Genomic DNA, 20,059 nt, shown 5'->3' with positions numbered 1-20,059 from the left:
AAGCAAGCTGAGCAATGAATTCTGCATGTTCGCTACAGAAACACACAAAGCTTCTGCAGGTACGATAGACAGCTGCTGATCCTGAAGTCTCATGGTGGCTGTGGCTCGTCCACTAACCAGACGATCAGTGGTTCGATCCCCAGCTCCTGCAGTCTGCATGTGGAAGTGTCTTTGGGGAAGATACTGAACCCTAAATTGCTCCCAAAGGCTTTGCCATGAGTGTGTGAGTGTGTACGATTCCCTTCTCTGTAAGTCGCTTTGGATAAAAGTGATTTTAAGTTTTCAAGATGACGTTGAAAGAACTTCATTTGTGTGTTTACCTTCTTTCACTCTGACTCAAAGAAACAGCTTCTCCGGCTCTTGCTCTCAGCGTTGACTATGATCTTGACTTTTACTGAATTAAATTACGTTCTGTCTGTTGGAAAACATCTTCTTCTGTGTGACCTGGTCACTTTTATGTCCAGGACAACAAACATGATACATCACCTCAGTGCTGCTTCACCTCATATCACTCCACCAAACCATCACTAACATTCCTTGGCAAGGTGTAGCATCTTATGTAGTTCCTGTTCTAAATGAAGCAACAAACAGAGTACAAATAGTTCTCATTAATTAAATGCCAGCTGTCTTGCTAAAAGGTAATAAATCTTCACGACTGTTCCTGCAGGTGCATTGTGAAGCAGTGCTGTGGCCAGCAGGGGGCAATCTCAATCTGATCTGCCTCCCTGCTGTCACTCATGAGGAGACAGTATGACAGTATGAGTAAAGTTTAACCGGTCATATATGATGCTATACTGACATGCAACGCATGATATTTGGTGTGTATCCTTACAAAAACACACACACACACACACACACACACACACTGCGCAGGTGATCGGTTTGATTTAAGAAATCAAACATGCACATTAACGAATGAATGAAACTAATTAAAGAAAGGTAAAGTCATTAAAAGAGGTCTTACAATAACAACACAAGCCTCTAAATTTTAAGACTATATTTTTTATTTTTGCTTCAGAGAGGAAAGGCCTCCTTCATTATCATATTGTTGCCATGGCATCCCAAACTCGGGACATGCTCCAAAGCAAAACCAGGCGTGACAAAGAGGGTGATGAGAGTATGAAGTGCTCCAATTCACCGGGACACTACATGATACCCCGGCGCAGAGCAAACAAGAGACTCTGAGGGGCCACAGATACAGGTTTGTCTTTAATAGTCAGACCCTTGATACTTGCTTGAGCTGCATTTCTCTGAGACGATGAGCTGTGTCGCTCCCATGAGGAGGATTCTGAATGACAAAGGTAAGACCCGCTATGCAATTTTAAACAGCCCATCATCGTCTATGCAGATTACACTAAGCTGCTGTAGCTCTTTTCTCCCGGTCCTGCTCCTGTAAAGTGGACTCTCTCCTGCGGTGGAACGGGAAACTGCTTCGCACTCATTAAATCACTGCCGTTTGATATTCATTAATTTATTCCAGTTGCACTGACATGGCCTTATTGGACACGTTGCACATTTCTGGTCAATCCCAAACTTTGTGCTTAAACATTGATGAGTGCTGTAAAAGCCGATTACACTCCGTCTGTGTTTCTGTCTATTAATCCAGTTTAATTAGAGCCTACTGGTCCCTGCACTCTTTGAGTTTTAATCCTCAAGTGCCAATTCTTCCTCTTGTCAAGTGACGTCCTCCTGAACACTGCTGAGTCCGAACCACAGCCTTGCAAAGCATGTATGCTTCACATGTGTGTGTGTAGGATGTGCACAGAGATGAGTGAAGCAGGTCAGTGAGAGGTGGACCTTTGTCCAGGGTCGGACGGCGGCCTATTATTTATTCATGCCGATGTATCTGACCGGCTGCCTAATTGCAGCAGGAGGAGCCCAATTACCTACAGCGTCCTGCAGGCCGCCCTGTCTCACGTTCACTGAAACTGGGAGATGGATCACATGTCATTCATGACTAACGCTATGCGTCTTATTTACATTTGCACGTCTCAGGTTGGACTGAACTTAATGTTTTGGTGTCTGTTTCAGGCTGACGGGAGAGCAAGGCAGAGAAAAGGACTTAAATGTTCAGAGACAGGAGCTTGACAAGTGTTTTGTTTCTGTGAGCATGGCAGACAAAGGTAAGATCTTTACGCTGCTGTTTTCTTGTTTGTTTGCTTTGTGTGTGTGTGTGTGTGTGTAACATGAGCACACACTGCCCCCCCTCCTCTCTTTACAGTGGGCTCCGGTGAGGACGTGAACACGAGCTCTGCGACGGAGGAGGAGATCCTCGCATCATCACATGAAGACCAGCAGACCGACAAAGAGCCCCTCTCATTCCTGCCTCCTCTTCCTCACCTTTCATCTTTACCTTCAACAGGTGAAGACATGATTCTCGCACATTTTCATATTACGTTACCGGGCCGGCGGTCAGAGAAGCGTGGTTGCACGCAGATCAAACAAACTGTTTGATGATAAAAATCAGCGGTGGACAATGGGCGCCGGGCTTTTATTGTGAAAAGAAAGACAAGGCTCTCGAATATACCTGAGTGGCCTCGGGTTGCAGTCACCTATAGCTGAACCGTACGCACCAGTTGAATCCAAAAGACTAAACAGCAAACATATAAATAAATATTTAACTGTAGTATCAGTGACTGTAAGTCCTTGATGCTCACCTGACACTTTTTCCACCTCCTCTCCGCCCCTGACGTCTCTTTTTCCTCCTTGTATTTCCTCTTTCCAATTCCTCCTCCTCCGCCTTCCCTTTTTCTGTCTTCCACCTTCTCCTTCTTCTCCTTGCAGTGCCCCCTCCATCAGACCAGGCCTTCCTGCAAGCGGCCGCCATTTTCCAGCAGCTGCGGACAGAGAAGTCGGCCACGAAACAGCGTCTGCATTATGGGAAGAAGAAGACGGACACAACACAAACAGAGACTGGAGATGAAACCCCACAGAGACAGGCCTACCAGCTCGCCTTCAACACCCTCAAATGTGTGAAGTCACTCATAATTGTTTGTTGGAAGATCAAGCATCTCATCCAGATTTAGTTCTGAGATTGAGGTCGTCCCTCACACTCTTGCCCGCCCCCGGAAAGGAGAAATTAATTTGATGTACTCCACTGCTACGTCTGCTAGACCTCACCCACCTCGTATAAGGAAGTCTTATCTCGATAATGAATAGCAGGGGTGCTGCGGCATGTGTCCACTCCAATATTCACTTTTGAATAGCGGCTTCAACTGCAGACGGTAGATTAAGTGGTATAAAGTCGCACATTTCATTTCTCCATGTGACTGCAAATTATATTCAGCTGGAGTTACAGCAGATGCCTGTATGTGTGGTGATAAGAGGGTGCATGCCATGGACACACACTCACACACACACAGACACACACTCACACACACACACACACACATGCACACGCGCGTAGGAGGAGGGTGGTGTCTAGCCATGCAGATATTTTTGATTTTATTCGGCCAGGTTTGTAGATATTGCTCTCGGGGGTTGTTTGCCACCACAGTGGATTTGAATGGATTTGTGGGACTGTGTGGCTGAAAGCAGTAAAAAATGACATTTAAAGCAGCACTGATAAATATTTTCATATTACCGGTGGCTCAAATACACATCATGTGAAAGCAGTCACTTGTAGCCATCTCTGCAGTAATCCTCGGCTTTTACGGAGCGTTTTGGCGTCTTTTAGCTCTTTGTTTCGTTTTTTTTTTTTAATGACCTGCAGCTTTATTGGTTTGGTTCGAACTCACCGCACTCATCAACCTCGTCTCCAACAGCAACAAAGACACTCTCATAAACTTATAAACCTTTAGTAAATGGTTTACAGACAAGGTTAGAGATTAGCTGGTGGATAAATGGCAGCAACTGAGGAACCAGATTTTCTCAGGAGTCGTTGGAGACAAAAGAAAAGGACAAAGCATGATAAGATAAAGTTTGTTGTTTCATCTTTTTTTTTGAGAAGACTTGGTTGTAGATCCACGAAGATGTTTCCCCAGAAAGATACGTCATCTTTCTGGACGACTGAGAGCCTTCACAGACCGCTTGTCAACATGTTTGCCTGATAACTTTATGAGATGATAATATAGGTCACGGTGCTGTGGATAACACCGTCACCTCACAGCAAGAAGGTTCCTGGTTTGAACCTTTCTCTGTGTGACATGTTGTGTCTGCGTGGGTTCTCTCTCGATACTCCAGCCACAGTCCAAAGACTTGCAATTAGCAGGTTAATTGGTGACTCTAAATTGCCCGTAGGTGCAAATGTGAATGTGAACGACCCCAATAAAGATAAGTGCTTACAGTTATGGATGGATGGAGACGATAATGTCAATGTTGTGTGTTCTGCTGCCCCCAAGTGGCCAAAAAAAAGTGAAACGATGTTATTTTAAAACTTCCAGGATGGAGATCTCTTAACAGAAACAACGTCTTTGTTACTGAACAAGCGACAGACTTTCTATGTAAGAAATAGTCCCTTTGAAAACAACTTTTTGGTAGAAACAGCACCATCAAAGTCACTGCTGACGAGCTTTACTTTGCTTCAGAGATCTCAGAGGTGCATGCCTCCAAATTTGCAAACTGCTTTTTGTAATTTTGGCTGATCCTTTAACATTTCTCTCCATCAGCTTCAGTGTGTCTGATCCTGCTGATGTTTGGACAATGTTGTTGTTTCCCTCCATTAACAAAACTGTTTTTTTCTCCTAGACCAAGAGTTACTGGAGGACATGATCACTGACAGCTGCTTTCACACGTCTCAGCATATCGTGAGTCCCGCCAGATTCGACATGAGTGGGTGCACACTGAGAAAAAAAAGAAAAAAAAACTGATTAAAAACACTTCAGCATTTACACACCGACTGTTAAACTGTCTGGGAGTTATCTGTCTTCAAATAAAGTAGCTGTGTTCTCGCTGTCCGTATGAATGTGCTCCATCAGAATATGGTAAAATGGTGGCGGGGGAGACGGGGATGCAGTTAAAGGCCATTTGTATTCAGATCTGTACGTAGTCGGGGTGGTTATAGGAGGCAAATGATGCATACGGGAGGCAGGCAGACGCACTGTGCAACTGGGGAGACTGTAAATGACACTATAAAACACTGTGTAATGACACATACATGGACAAAGAGACACACAAGTGTGTGTGTGTGTGTGTGTGTGTAGAGGAAGGCTTTGTTGAGGGATGGGTGAAACTAAGAATAGGCTGACAGGTCATTAGTCTCCCAATATGACTATAAAAGCTGACACACAGCTCTTTGTAATTCCACACACCGCTTTTACTGCAACATACATATTTGACTTCCTGCACACACACACACACAAACTGAAAGACTGCAGGGGAAGGATAGTCTTTATGTGGCCATAAAGGAAAGATCTGCTTATGATTTTAGTTTTTTTTCTGCAGGCAGCTGTGATCAATAATCAATTTCTATATTAAAGCAGCATTGCGTAGTTATTTCTGCAGGATAACAGCGCATAAATATCATAAATATGGACGGTTGTACACAGGTATTTGTCATGATTACATTACTTATGATCAAAAATGAGCAAACAGCAGTCAGCCCAGCTCGGCGTCTGTCTTTTATTTCACCAAGCTCTCACCAACGACTAAAAGTCAGTCCTAGATTTACTCGTGTCCGGCGGCTTCTTGCTCGCTCACTCTCTTATTTCCTCTTTTTCTTCCTCCGTCACCGTCCTTTTCATCCTCTTTGCCATTAGCTGTCCATAGAAGTTGCTATGCCTGATTATGTTGCCTCTTCCTGAGGTTTCTTCCACCTTTTTTTTACCTGTTAAAGGTTTTTTGTGGGCAAGTTTTTCCTCACTTGAACCGAGGGTCTAAGGACAGAGGGTGTCACTCCCTGTACAGATTGTAAAGCCCTCCAAAACAAATGAACTTTGTGACTTTAGGCTATACAAATAAAATCTGATTTGTTTTGATTTGATTTATATTGCCCAGGCAAGACATCGGCATACGTTCTCTGCACCACGGGCCTTGAAATCCCTCTTTCCATGGCAGCCCAGCTAACAAACTGAGCTAACGTTAACTAACGGCAGCTACAGTTCCTAGCAGTTTACTTCACTGTCCATCAGGAAACTCTGGAAATCACAGAGAGTTGAGGCGGAGCAGCCGGAGAACATAATTTTCTCTACATATAATGTTGTTTTAGTTACTTGATGCTGTTGTGTCGTCCAATTCAGTTTTTTCCGGCTATAGAATTGGTTTATTTATCTACATTAACCGACTCTAATCGGTCAATAATAACATAATAGTAGTTTATGGAATTCATTCATTCGCCTTTAATTTTGTCAATTTACTTAAAATCTGTTTAAAATCTGCGAGGTTTTGTTGGAAACACGACCACTATCATGTTTTTTTTCTCATTTATGCTACAAAAGTCAAAATATCTGGTCTGGAAAAGAGATCTGTTATTATATAATCTTAACAAAAATGATGGTTATGATGTTTTGCAGTCCAGCGACTTGTTGCCGCTGGCGATGGTGATGCTGTTTGACTTCCAGGACCGAAAGTTTCTGTGGCGTAAACGTTCACCAGAGGAAGGGGAGGAGCGTCCGCAGGAAGTGAGGGACCTGGAGAGCAGTCTGCAGAAGTAATGCCAACTCTTAACATTTAAGAACTTTTAAAATTGTTGTTTTTAAACCTGAAGGTGAAAATCTGTCATACAGGCGTGTGTGTTTGTTTGTTTACAGGTGTAAAATCAAGCTGGCAGCGTCTCTAGCTCGCTGCAGAGTGAAACAGAGTCTGCAGAGCATCTCCTGTTTTCTGTCTGATCCTGTCAGGTCCAAACAACACAGAGCCAAACAACTGCCACTTTACGCATGGGTCAATACTCTCAGGAGCAGGTACACTCAAACAAACACAGCCATGGAGTCACTGCTGCTTATTTTCCATTTGCCTTTCATTTCAGAGAAGAAACAAACATTATAAAAAAGCCTCTAATTATTCCAGTGGCGCTCTGAAACATGCTGGCTGAGGAAAGAAGCTCATTGCACACCAGCTTAGCTGCCAGTCCGAGCATTTTTATGTTCTTTGCAAGCATTAAGTGCCTGCATTTAAGAGTGTAATGAGCTTATTAAATTATCTGACTTCCCTGCATTCGATGGCTCCCCCCGTTTGTTCTTCTTTGTGGCACACTCCAGACTCCACGCATTGTCTGTTCGGGAATAAACCAGCAGGGATTATGTGTTATATGTCATACACTACAGAGCGCATGATGTCAGTGTTAAACTCTTTATAAAAATGACTGGTGCACTGTGAGTTTTAAAGTGACAGCTTCTGTGTCAGAGGGGAGGATCGCAGTGCAAGGTTAATAGTCAGCGAAGTTCACTGGGGCGTATCTGAGACAAGGAGGGCTCAGCATTCTCACAGCTCGAGGGTGGGAAGTGCTCCCGTGGCTTTTGATGTAAAACTAAACTCCTGCATCACCTTTCACCCGACAAGGCCTGGAGGAAACACTCCTCTGTTTGGCGTCTGATGCATCCGAGTCACTGCGTTTGTTGTAAACGTGCTCTAATGTGATGCATGTTTCTGCTCTGCAGTGTTGACGAAGTGTGTGAGGCGTTACAAAGAGCCGGTGTGTGTGAAGCGAAGAGCATGGCCGAGCTCGGGGAGTCGACTTTCTGCAGAGACCCTCTCTGTCCGGACACGCTCGTCTTCTCCCAACAGCTCAGTGCTCTGCTCTGCCACGGCAGCCTCACAGCAACACATGTGCTGAACACACAGGTATGTCTGTGTGTGTGTGTGTGCCAGAGTGTGTAATTAAATAAAACTCACTAATGAGAAACACGCTTCCTCTCTCAGAACCATGCTTTCTTGAGAAGATCGACATCTTCTCAAGATGCTGTCATGATACTTCCACACGTCCACGAGTCTCAGGAGATACTCCACCTCTGTGGCGGCTCCATCATTTGTCAGTCGGCTTCATGTCATTGAGTTATCCTCACGTGATGGAGGAAGAAGATTATCTGAATTACTTCAGCTTATTCTGACAGATGATGGTTGGCATCACCTGTCTGACAATAAATCATCACTAACTTCATATCCATGAACCGATAAAACAGTAATGTCATTTCAGTACAGTATGAATGCATTTTGACTGCAAACCCAGGTTGTTGTTGTGCTCCAACACCTCCAATTATTTGCCTTGTGCTTTAATCCTCAAAGGTGTATTCACAAAACGTCATGCCGTGTGCACTAAACATGCTGAAAACGGAGTCGATTGATTGGAATAATCAAACATTGAAAATCGATCTGATCTGTTGCTCCTTCAGGTTGGATTTTCACCTGCTGCCCCAGCAGAAAGTGACTTTTAATGTTTGTAATCTACAGGCTTTGTGGAACATGTACAGAATTAAATAACATGTTTGCAATATTGTTTGATTTTAATATCTAACAATACCTTCTTTACCTTCCTCCATGTTTCTACAGTAGCCCAGAACAGACAAATCTAGATATTCACGTATTTTATAGCCACCCTGGACTGTCCTGGAAAGAGAGAGTGAGGCAAGCTGGTTGCAATCAGCAACTTCACCACTAGATGCCTCTAAAAGTGTTTCTGTAATTTAAAAAAAGTAAGCAGAATAATTAAACATTCAACCATAAAGTGCACCAACAACATAACTCCACATACTCCTTTAATCTTTTAGCTGGACAGCCTCTGCACTCAGATGCCTCCGATCTCCTGGTTCCTTCACTTGTGGATCCTCAGGAACATTTGTTTTCTGTACGTCCACTTTATTGGAGTGCACAAAAATCACTGCCTGATAGTTTAAAAAGTCCACAAACAGTCTTAAAATGTTTCTGCTTTAGTTTAAAGTTGTGTAACTGAGTTAAAGGAGTTATCTTTATTGGATGGACGGTACAGTTTCATCGAGAAAAAGAAGACAATAACGTGTGTGTGTGTGTCTTTGCAGGACAGGAGTGTGTGCGTGGCAGTGAGTGTGTTACGCCCCCTGGTGTTTGAAAGAGGCGACGTCCTGGTGGCGGGGTCTTTCTCTGCTATGACCACGGCTCACGTGGCCATGGTGGCCGCTGCCCGCTCAGGCCGAGTGTTGGTGTGTGGCGCCGATCACACGCCTTCACAGATAGAAGAGATGAAAGAGCTGCTCACACAAATGGACATTAAAAGTGAGTGAGAAAAAGGACTGTGCAGAAAAAAAAAGAGACTTCCTCTGTGCACAAAAGTTTCATTTCTCTCAGATTTTTCTCATGACTTTGCTCTCCCGGGGGCCAGAAAGTTGGTACCTGTACCACTTTTTTGAAAAAGCCATAGTTCAGTGCCTAATAAATGTCTTTTTTCAAGATAATGCTGCACATTTTAGGGGTGCCCGTTTATTGTAACCAGTCCGAGGCACATCTGTGCAATAGTAAGGCTGTTTAATCAGCATCTTAAAATCCCACACCTGTCAGATGGATGGATTATCTGTGCAGAGAAGTGCTCACTAACACGGATTTGAACAAATTTGTAAGCACAATTTGAAAGAAGTAAACCTTTAATGTGCAAAAACGGGGAGCAAAAACAAAAAGTCTTGCATTTATATTATTGTTGAGCGTACACACACACACACACTGTCCACACTCGTGCCTTTTTCTGATGCTAATTCATGCCTACTGTAGACGTGCGAGTACTGTCTGAAGCGTTCCTCGGGCTGAACGAAGGAGACGCCACCGTCCAGCGTTTAAAGGTCATCCTGGTGCTGCCTCGGTGTTCGTCCTCCGCCCTCAACGACCCCGTGCCCGCCATCCACAGCGAGCATGGAGGTACGTCAACATCGGGCAAAGAAAACAAGTTTTCCGATAATGAAATGTGGGTAATGACCTCAAGAGAGTCTGCAGAGTTTGCAGATTGATGGAGAAACGGTTCAGAGGTCACGTGTGAGGTCAGTTCCACATGTGGAAGATTTAAAACGCCTGAATAAAACAAACCAAACAAAGAGACACACAGAAAACACACAGATTTACTGAGTCATAATTACATTTTGTGATTGACTGTCTGCAGTTTTTAATTGATGAATGCGGTTCAGGAAGCTGTGAAACACTCGGAGCGATTTTTCTTGGCACAATTCTCTATAACTAGCCATCTTCCTTTTCCCTCCTCCATCCAGTAACCTAATGCAAGCCTAACTAACACTAATTAGCTGTCAACACTCGTGGAGAATTGTGCCAAGGAGATAACACTAAGGGCTGAACCTGGGAACAACGGGAGGACAGAGGAAGGAAGCAGAGGGGGAAAAAACAGGAAATAAAATATTCTATAAATATTGATGGTCATATGAAATATGCCATAATGAGTGTCATTGTGTTGACAGACTGGGATCTGCTGTCAGACTTGTCTCAAGGTTCCGTATCCAAGAACAAAATACAGACGATGGCCACCCAGCAGGCTCGACTGCTAACACACTCTCTCTCCTGTGAGTACTGAAATGAAACAATCGAATAAACATCTTAATAGACAGAGCGATGCATGGGGAGTTAAAGCTGATATTGTCCGTATTGCATTCTTGTTGTATTATATTTCATCAGCGTACGCTTTCGGATAAGATGCCGGCACTGTGGGGACAGAGCGGAGGATTGTTCTTTGTGTGTTTTATTCTCCTTTTCTTTGTCTGTCAGTCCCAAAGGTTCAGACTGTGGTTTACTGCACGCGCTCAGTGTGTCCGGAGGAAAATGAACAGCTGGTGAAAAGAGTGTTGGAGAAAACACACACTCACCCCAAACTGCTGCCCTTCAGGTGAACACACACACACACACACACACACTGCTCTCCCTCGCTGTGCATGTATTAGTTTTCTGTCTACCCAGTGTTTAATTATGCAGTCAGACATTTTATTACTTATCCACAGGCTCAAACCACAAATGCAATGAGGAATTACTCATGTACTGTTTCTACTACAGGGGACACATTAAAGATTTTTTTTTAGAAAGGTGTGTTTAAAGGAGCCATTTTACCTCCACGACCCAACCAATCCGAGCTCACCTGCTTTAATGTTTGCATCAGACTATACTATGTATAATGTTTAGCATGTTCACAATCGTACTGCAGCGTGTTAGTTACCTGCTCTTAATGGGAACGTCACTAGTTTTGCAGGTATTTGGGAAGATTAAAGTCTTTATCAGGTTTTATGGCAATCCATCCAGTAGTTATTGAGCTAAAAAAAACTAAAAGTGTCCGAAAAAGTCAGAGGATCACAAACACTCTGCAGGGTTCATCCTCTGGGAACAATGAATGTCAACGGCAATCCATCGGTTATTTAAGTCTGGACCATCCCAAATGTCACACTGCTAACATGGCTAAAAAAAACATCAGTCTGGGGGTGGCGTAGTGGGTTAAGCGGTCGCCCCGTGTGTGGAGGCTATAGTCCTCGCTGCAGCTGGCCCCGGTTCGAATCCCGCATCAGTCACTTTCACTATCTAATCATGTACATGTGATGTTAAATCTTAATTAAGGCTTTAATTTTTGTGTGCCGGCCTCAAGTTAAGATTTACTTTGAGGGTGAACTGAAGTCCTTTTATTGTTAGCATTAGTAATGATTTGCAAAACATGCATCAGCACCATGCAGACACGAGATAAGAGCTTTCAGACAGTCCTCATACAGTCAGACAGATTAGACATATGAGCTAAATTCACAGTGTCTTAGACCACTGGCTCGCGACCTGAGGATCCTGATCCTTGTGAGACCAGGCTTCACGATGCGTTCTTGTTTTAAAGGGTGTAAGAAAACTTTTTTAAGAATATACGCAGCAGGCTTTTATCTCTGCATTTCATTCATTCCTGTGAAGAAAACTAAAAGAAACTGAACCAAATAGGCCACGCATCAGAGAGAATAAAACACTGGATTTATCAAAAAAGACTCCCAATAAGTCTGTATGGCAAAAAAAAAAGCATAATAGAGACGGAGACTTGAAAAACTCTCTGCAGCAGTTATTGTGTTAATTATTGGAACAGTTTTTTTTCTGTTTTGTTATTGTTGAATGAATATATATAGATGGAATATTCATCAAATATATAAGTCAGGGGTCGTCAGGCTTTACTCGATGATAGAAAAGGTTAGGAACCGCTGTCATAAACAAATAGCTCAACTTAATAACCGCTCATGTAACGTCTGTATCTGTTTCTAGGAACCCAATTACAGTGAGAAAATGAGCTCTGAGAATTACAGTCTGAGCGAGTGACTAATGTCCCATCTGATCTCATATCTCCACATATACAGTGTATACTGTGCGTACAGGTGTGTGTGTGTGGCAAAAAGAGAGCGCGGTTGATGATGACAGTATAAAGGATCCGCTGCGGTTGCCGTGGGGACAGTAGTTAATCCCACAGTCGGGGTAGAGAAGATTTCAGAAGCTGTTTCACGCCTGCTGCTCCACACGACTCGTTTTTTTTTCCACCATCCGCCCTCTTAAAGAAATCTTATTATATTTGGTCACATGAAGCTCTTTTATCCAACTTACCAACCTGAACTGAGACAGTCAGCAGCTGTTTCACCTCCGTGTTCACGGGTAAACTGAAGCATCACGCTGCCTCTGTTGTTTCCCAGAAAGAGCTGCACAATAGCAGCTAATGCTGAGCACATGTTAATCTTTTAAACTGCCACAAAACTGCTTCCCTTGCATATATATATAAATAAATAAAAAAGTTGCTTTCCATCACGACTTAGACAGTAATTTCTGCATTCTTAAATTAATGATCAGCAGAGGGAGAATGGGATGGAGAGGACTGTGTCTGTCTGTGTGTAACGAGCCTGTTTCTGTGTATAGATACAGTATAAGAGAGCTGCCAACAACCAAATGTCAAGCAAGGTGAACTAAAGCCGACACAGCAGCAGCTGATATCACTGACTAGTCCAACAGCAGCTCGGCGTCTGTCTTTCAGCCTTTTTATTTCACCAAGCTCTCACCAACCACTAAAAGTCAGTCCCACGTTTACTCTCTCTTCTTGCCCGCTCACATTCTCCATGTCCATAGAGGCTGCTGAGCCCAGTTACATTGCCCAGCTCCGGTTCTGGCACAACACCAGCTTTACTCCCTGTCTGCATTCCCCCATGCACGGGCCTGTAAAGCTCCTCTTCTTCTTTCCAATGGTCCAAAACGCCTGTGGTACAAACACTAACACTCCCCCTTGGTGCTCTCAGCTCACAGTCCAGGCAGCCCGGCTAATGAACTGAGCGAACGTTACAGCCGGCGGACGTCAGAGGGAAAACCAGAAAACATTTTCTCCATTAAATATGATCCAGTTTCAACAAAATCTGTGAAATAGTACCGTAAAGTTAAATACCCAGAGCACAAAGTTACAGAAACAGACGTACGGGGAGCAGATTATACCGGATTATAGTCGATGGAGCATGAACACGATATTAGATCTGTTATTTCATGGTAGAAAAGTTACAAGAGCATCCTATCAGGCGTCAACAAGATTGTTTAGCCTCTCGACTTGCTGCTGTGATGTCAGAGTGTACTCCGGCGTTCGGCAGTACACCGTGACATCACAGTTTGATCACTGGAAACTTTAAACCAGAGAGCTGCTTTTCACACCAGTGATAAAGACAGAAAGAGAGCTTCACTTCACTTCACTTCACTTCACCTTTTTTTAAATTAAACTCATTTAATCATCCCACAAGTTCGCTAAACATCTGATTTCCCGCTTCGTTACTGCTTTTGAGACACCTGTGAATACTAGCCACCTCAGGGATACATGGGTAAAAGAACGGGGAGTTCCACTGTCAGATGAACAACGGGAGGAAAGCCTGTCTAGTATAAAGAAGAGTTCTATAAACTCTAGATATCGGCTAATTCAGTTTAAAGTCATGCATAGACTGCATTATTCCATGTGTGATAGATGTAACAATGCCGAAGGTTCACTCTCTCATTTATTTTGGTACTGCCCAGTACTGAGCAGCTTTTGGAAAGACATGTTCTACTGGTTCTCTAAACAATATAAAGTAAATATTTAACCGGGCTGTAACCTGGCGATTTTCGGTTCAACCCTCCCTTCCCACTGTAAGCAGGTTCTCAAAACAGGCATGGTAGCAGCCAAAACATGTATTTTACTTAACTGGAAGTCTCCATCATCCCCGTGCTTTAAGAGGTGGCTTAACGAAATGATTTTTGTTTCGAGGATGGAACGGATTCGCCTTAGCAGAGCAAATGCACCCAATTATTATGAGAAAACATGGAAACCATTTTTGGCCTTACTTGATGAGACCCTAAATGACCAATATATGAAGCAGGCACCTACGTGGTACTGGTAATTTATTCATTTTCTGTATTATTCTGTACTGAATAACACTTTGCTCCTCCTCTCAGAGTTCTTTTGTGTGTGTGTGTGTGTTTGTTATTTGTTTTGTTTTGTATTCATATCCCTGATGGTATCATAAGACTTTGCTTATTGTTTATATCCTCATAATTATAGTCTTTGTCTTCCCCTTTTTTACTTAAGTTATTTTTTGTAACAGGGTCAGGCGCTGTATACTCATTTTGTATGTGTTTTTGTTTGTTTTTGTTTTGACTGTAAAAAAAAGGTGAAAAAGTGAAAATAAAGTATTAAAAAAAAAATCATTCCACAAGTTCAAATTCTAGACGCTTGGAATAATCAAACTGTGGGAAGTATTTTTTTTTAATACTGTAATAAAGGTCACTCTGCTTAAAACTGCACTGAGTGTAAATTTAGCGAACAAAGCACCAAAAGGAGTGTGTCACTGAGAATATGAATGTGTCTCAAGGTCACGTCATGTCCACATGTCAAAACTGAATTTAAACATTTGCTAACATATCGAATGTTGACGCCAGATGTGGAAGCTGGCAGTGCGAGGCTTTATCCTGAGGCTGTGAGCTCCATCATCACAACATCCACACAGCTACAGTAAAAACACAACAAGAACTGTTGATCTGTGGATTTTCTGTTACTTTCCTGTATTTGGTTGTCAAAGTAACTTTACCTTGGTGTATTTTTCAAATCCTCATGTTTGTTTACAGTAATACCTCTCAACAGTATTTATTTTTTTTGCTCTCTCAGGATAAACGGCCCAATATTTCCCGATCACTTTCAGTCAGGAGACACGTCAGCAGACTCCAAGTTCTTCAGGCTGGAAACATCTCAGATCACCAACGGCTGCTTCATCGCACGGCTGTCCCGGCAGGTGAGAGGAGAAACGTGGAGGTCGGAGAGAGTGAACAGAGATTTGTGTGTGTGTGTGTGTGTGTGTGTGTGTGTGTGTGTGTGTGTGTGTGTGTGTGAGCGAGTGCTTTGTGTGATTGCTTTGCGACGAGACCTTCCAGTTGTGCTGAGGCTGCACTCTTTTACTGTCTGTCTGCTGGGAGGTCGGTCGGCTCTGCCTGTCTGCACACACACACACACACACACACACACACACACACACACACACTGCAGCATTATTCCAACCCTCTATAGAAAAAAAAAGGAGACAAGTTAAAGATGAAATACGCCCGAGCCGCTGAAACATTTCTGTACTTTACAGCCGAGATGAATGGATAATTCTCCTCCGTTCCTTCATCCACCCTTCCCCGCCTCCTCCATCCACCCCTCCAGTCTTGTTGCATCACCTCGTCTGTTTGCCCCCACCCTCTTCTTCTTTCTCCCCTCTTGCTCCACTCATAAAAAAAAAAAAGAACAATACAACAGAAGGAAATGAGATGCTGCTCCTTTGATCCCCTGCAGCTCGAAAAAATGGTGCAAGGGAGGGGACTGTGCCTGCATGAATGTGTGAATGTGTTTGATACACACACACACACACACACACACACACACACACACACAGGTGGCAGGTACTAGTCACCTATCCAGTGTCAGTGCAGTAGCTTCAGATCCAATGATGATCACGTCTAATTAGATTGACGTTCACTCTTACAGTGAGTCAAATCACATCAGAGCTGCAGCCGAGGATTCATTTACACTGACACTTCTGGGCTGGTTAACTGCTGCTCAGATGAGCGGCTCCACACCAGGCGAGCTGTGCTGGAGGACGATTTAAAGGGATCTGAAACAAGACACATGGCAGCATAGCAAGACAAGAAAGTAGGAAAGAGAGGAGGGGGAGAGAGAGAGGGGGGGGGAGATAACTAGAAGTTTCCATGAAATATTTCTTTGAACAAAGAATCAAAGGGAGACACAAGAAAGCAGATGTGTGTCCAAAATCTGAATAATCTTTTTCAGTAAGAACGTTTTTCTGACACGATTTAAGTAGAAAAAAAAAAAAGCTGATTCATTATAAGACGAAACACGAGTATAACAGATAAAAAACATGAGAGAAATTCAAAACAATCCTTTTACAAATAAGAGATTTGAAGCTTTCAAAGCTGTTTTTCAAAATAAAACACGTGCGCTACGCTGTCCTATCTCTTACTCTTTACAGATAAATATTTTCTTTATCTTACTTAAAAGTTGCAGCACTGAGCAAAACTGACTCATCCTAATTTAGCCTGGACTTCTTCCTCGTCTATTGTTTTCCCCATTAATTGCACACTATAACTTTAACAGCAGCTGAGGCCGATGGGAATAACAGTGATTTTGCAGGTATTTAGTTAAAAAACATTTTGTTGCCTAAAGTTCAGACATTACAGTTCAACCTGTGGAGATCCATAAATCCAATTTCATGACAATCTATCCGATAGTTGTTCAGATATTTCACCAAAAGTACAAATGTGAACCTGGTGGTGGCGCTACAGGAGGATGAGCAAAGTCAGTATGGATCCCATTGTGGAAGACCAAGACCAGAACAGAACAGAACAGAAGGGCCATGGGGAGGAGTGACAGCCATAAACAGCAACACAAAAGAGCAGCAGGAAGTTTAAGCTCCAAAAAAAACTAAAGAATCAGATAATAGACAAACAATTTCTTGACATCCGCACACAGTCCTCTTTGTCTGAGCCCGAGAGCTTCAAGACTGATCTCGACTACAACAGCACTGATGTAAACATCAACTGAAAATTCATGCAAATGCATTAAAACCATCTGTCTAAAAAAACAAAAACCTAAAATATTGAATCTGTTAAAGACGTCTGACAGGCTGCCATCATTCATGCTTCTCTCTGGTATAATGTCGTCGTCTGTGTTTTACTGCAAACTCTCATTCTGGCAGCGTAATTAAAGTTTTCAGGCTTATAAATGACTTAAAGCGTAGAGCGCTGTCAGAGCAAGAATAATGAAAAACAATGTAAAGGCTTAAACACTTAAGAGTGAAGAAAAGATGCTTCTTCAAGTGTTTTGAGCGGCGGCGTGCTGAACATCATTCAGCTTTGATTAAAGGAGAGATTCAGACAGAGACAGAGACGGATGAGGACGAGGACGAGGAAGACGTACGGTTTAAGTTTCACTGCAGATGATGACATTGTTTTACTGTGCAGATACAGCACTTCACATTTCTCACCTTAACCTTCCTGTTGGTCAGTCCAGACTGAAATATTGGAGTAGTTCACCGCTGTAGATGTCACGTAAAGCCAATGCAAACGTGCCATAAACTGCAGTTCCTCAAACGTCCACTTGAGGCTGGCTCCAGTCTCCATAAGTCCCCATGTTAAAAGCAGAAATAAACATGTTTACAGCCTGGTACAAAAAACAGTTTTGGTCTCTGTAGCTAATTTCTCCGTTCATGACAACTGCACTGAGGGTGAATTTATATACAACTCACCTGTTCAGGTTATATTTAGGCTTAAAGTTATGCAGGATTAAGAGCGTGGACGCTTTGATTGACAGGTAGGTGTTGTTACAGGTGGCCTTAGCTCCACCCACGACCACCTCCAGCTTCACAACGGATAAATGTCCATGTTTTATACCTCTATGATTTAGGGGTGGGATGATAGAAGGGCACCGACTCATGAACTATCTGATGAATGACTATGAAATTTTGTGCAGACGTTTACGGCCCCTGGAGGAAGAGCTCTACTCATATTGATGATCTCTTGACTTTTCCTCCAGCACTGCCACGAGGGTGACATTTGTTGATTTTTTTTTTTTTTTTAGCGAAATGTTTTGAGGATAACTGGATGGATTGCCGTGAAATTTCACGTCCCCCCTCAGGTTGGCGTGTTATCGATTTATGACTAAATAGCCGCTAAATGAATAGATTCCCATCGTCTTCCTCACATAGCGAGACGTCGCCTCTCGAATTATATCCCACACTCTGCTCTTTAGGGACATAAACCCCCCCTACGATCTCTCCTCTTCCTTCTCTGCAGGTTCACTTTATAGCTGTGGCTCATTTCTACCCCATCATGTTTTGTTGTACAGATCTCCTCTGTGCTATGCTTCCCCAGAGGCCTGTTTTAATGTGTCGTGTCTCCAAATCAAATCTTAAACTGCCCTTGCTTTTTTTTTCCAAGGCGGATCCGACTAAGGTGGAAACAGTCCAGGATGTGTTGGCGAGGGCAGCAGCAAAGGGCCTCCTGGGTGGGATATTGCCTGAACAGTCCAAACCTGTTAAAAAGGGGAAAAGCAGGAAGAATCGAGCAGCGTCAGCCAGCAGCAGACCGTCGTCTCCTTCGAGCCAGGAGAGGCAGACGGAAAGGGATGCGGCCACACCTTCAGAGGAGAGGAAAGGTGAATGCAGCGAGGAGGAGAAGGAGGAAGATGAGGAGGGAAAGGGAGGGAAGAAGAAGAGAGGGCCTAAAGGGCGGAAGCAAAAGGTCAAACGACAAAAGACAAAGCATCATCCCAAAGGCCACAAGAAGAAATCCACGAAGAAAAAAGTCAATCAGTCGCATCACAAGAGGACGAAAGTCAAACCGAGGAGAATACCTCGCCTCACGCTGTCACTGATGTCCTCTGCAAAAACCTTCAGCCACTTGTCTCCCATCACAGCCATAGCACACAAACTAAGTGACAGCACGACAATTAGCACACAGCAGACGGTCTTTGGCGCCCTTTCTCCCGCCTGTCCTGCTCCACCTGCAGCCTCCACCTCCAAGCAGGTGAGACAAAACGCACCGAGAGCAGAGAAAACGCCGAAGGACGCGGCTAAACCAGAGAGGCCGTTCAAGACCAGAGGACAGGCGGTCAGACCGAAGACGGAGGGGGTCACGCGGGTCACGCAGAAGCCCGCGGATTTCACCCTGCCACCCATCTCCTTCCCATCCCCGAGCTCTCTGAACAGCAGGGGGGACAGTCCTCTCTCTCAGCGTCCGTCCCGGGCATCCAACTCTCAGCTCACACAAATGTCTGCGTCCTCGTCCTCCGTCTCTCTGCCTGCACTGTAGAAATATGTCAAATATCAGAATATCCTGAAGCTACAGCTACTATCGAGTCAATTATTCGAATTATTTTTTATTCTAATGAATATTCTAATGTTAAATGATCAGGTCTACACTGTGTAGCAGAATGATTTGCACAGCAGAAGATGGCACTTTATAAAAGTCATTGAGATAAATTGGACAAAATAAACATTAATTTAGCCGTTTGACTCGTTTTCTTCATCTTGTCTCAGGGCGTGACGTCAGAATAATCAACATACACACCTCTGCTGTGATCACTGCGAGCAGCATCATCAGGCTTTAAAAGGTTGATCCCATGTAACAGTTCATCTGTCTTGTTCTTGGTTTAATTTAGAAGTTCATTAATTTGAAGGTATCTTCTGGAGGGAGGACAGTCAGTCTGAATTCATCGGAAGGCACCAGATTTATATTTTACTTCACATTTCCCTGTACACATAAAGAGACCATTTAGTATACTGATGGTTAAATGGTGGAGTGCATTTTCTTAAAATGTTTTGATCACATTGATTCAGTGGTTCTGTTTTATTATTTTTTAAATACTGCAATTTTTCTTTTAGTCCTCGTAGTCTTTGCAGACGTGTGAAGTATCTGACTAAATCATTTACTCTAAACCAGCAAAGTTAATCTGTCACGTGATAAAAGGGACAGAAAGTAAAGACTTCTCAGACCTCCATCTATAAACACATGAAATGATAGAGTCTGAGAAGGAAACATCGCCGTGTTACGAGCATTGAAACACTGGGAACAGGGAATCCTGGTGGGATAGTGGTGAACCACCACGAGTTCAAGTCTGTCTGGGAACTGGGTTTAATGATCAGCGATGAAAACAATAATCAGTCGC

At 43.4% G+C, this 20,059-nt stretch overlaps 1 protein-coding gene across 1 annotated transcript; it reads left to right on the top strand.

Moving 5' to 3' along the window:
* Positions 1-1,083: 1,083 nt before the first annotated feature.
* On the top strand, positions 1,084-19,394 carry LOC104923164 (putative methyltransferase NSUN7). Its single transcript, XM_019261723.2, has 14 exons — positions 1,084-1,301; positions 2,032-2,123; positions 2,222-2,362; positions 2,785-2,970; positions 4,687-4,745; positions 6,450-6,586; positions 6,687-6,839; positions 7,536-7,719; positions 8,910-9,123; positions 9,613-9,756; positions 10,305-10,406; positions 10,609-10,726; positions 15,008-15,131; positions 18,331-19,394. The coding sequence occupies exons 2-14, from the start codon at positions 2,111-2,113 to the stop codon at positions 19,201-19,203; spliced, it is 2,448 nt and encodes an 815-aa protein (XP_019117268.2). The 5' UTR covers positions 1,084-1,301; positions 2,032-2,110; the 3' UTR covers positions 19,204-19,394.
* Positions 19,395-20,059: the final 665 nt, after the last annotated feature.

The sequence above is a fragment of the Larimichthys crocea genome, chromosome X (assembly GCF_000972845.2).
Source record: "Larimichthys crocea isolate SSNF chromosome X, L_crocea_2.0, whole genome shotgun sequence".
In the NCBI taxonomy this organism is placed as follows: Eukaryota; Metazoa; Chordata; class Actinopteri; family Sciaenidae; genus Larimichthys; species Larimichthys crocea.
The sequence above is the reverse complement of the archived record's forward strand: the minus strand, read 5'-3'. Positions and strand labels throughout refer to the sequence as shown.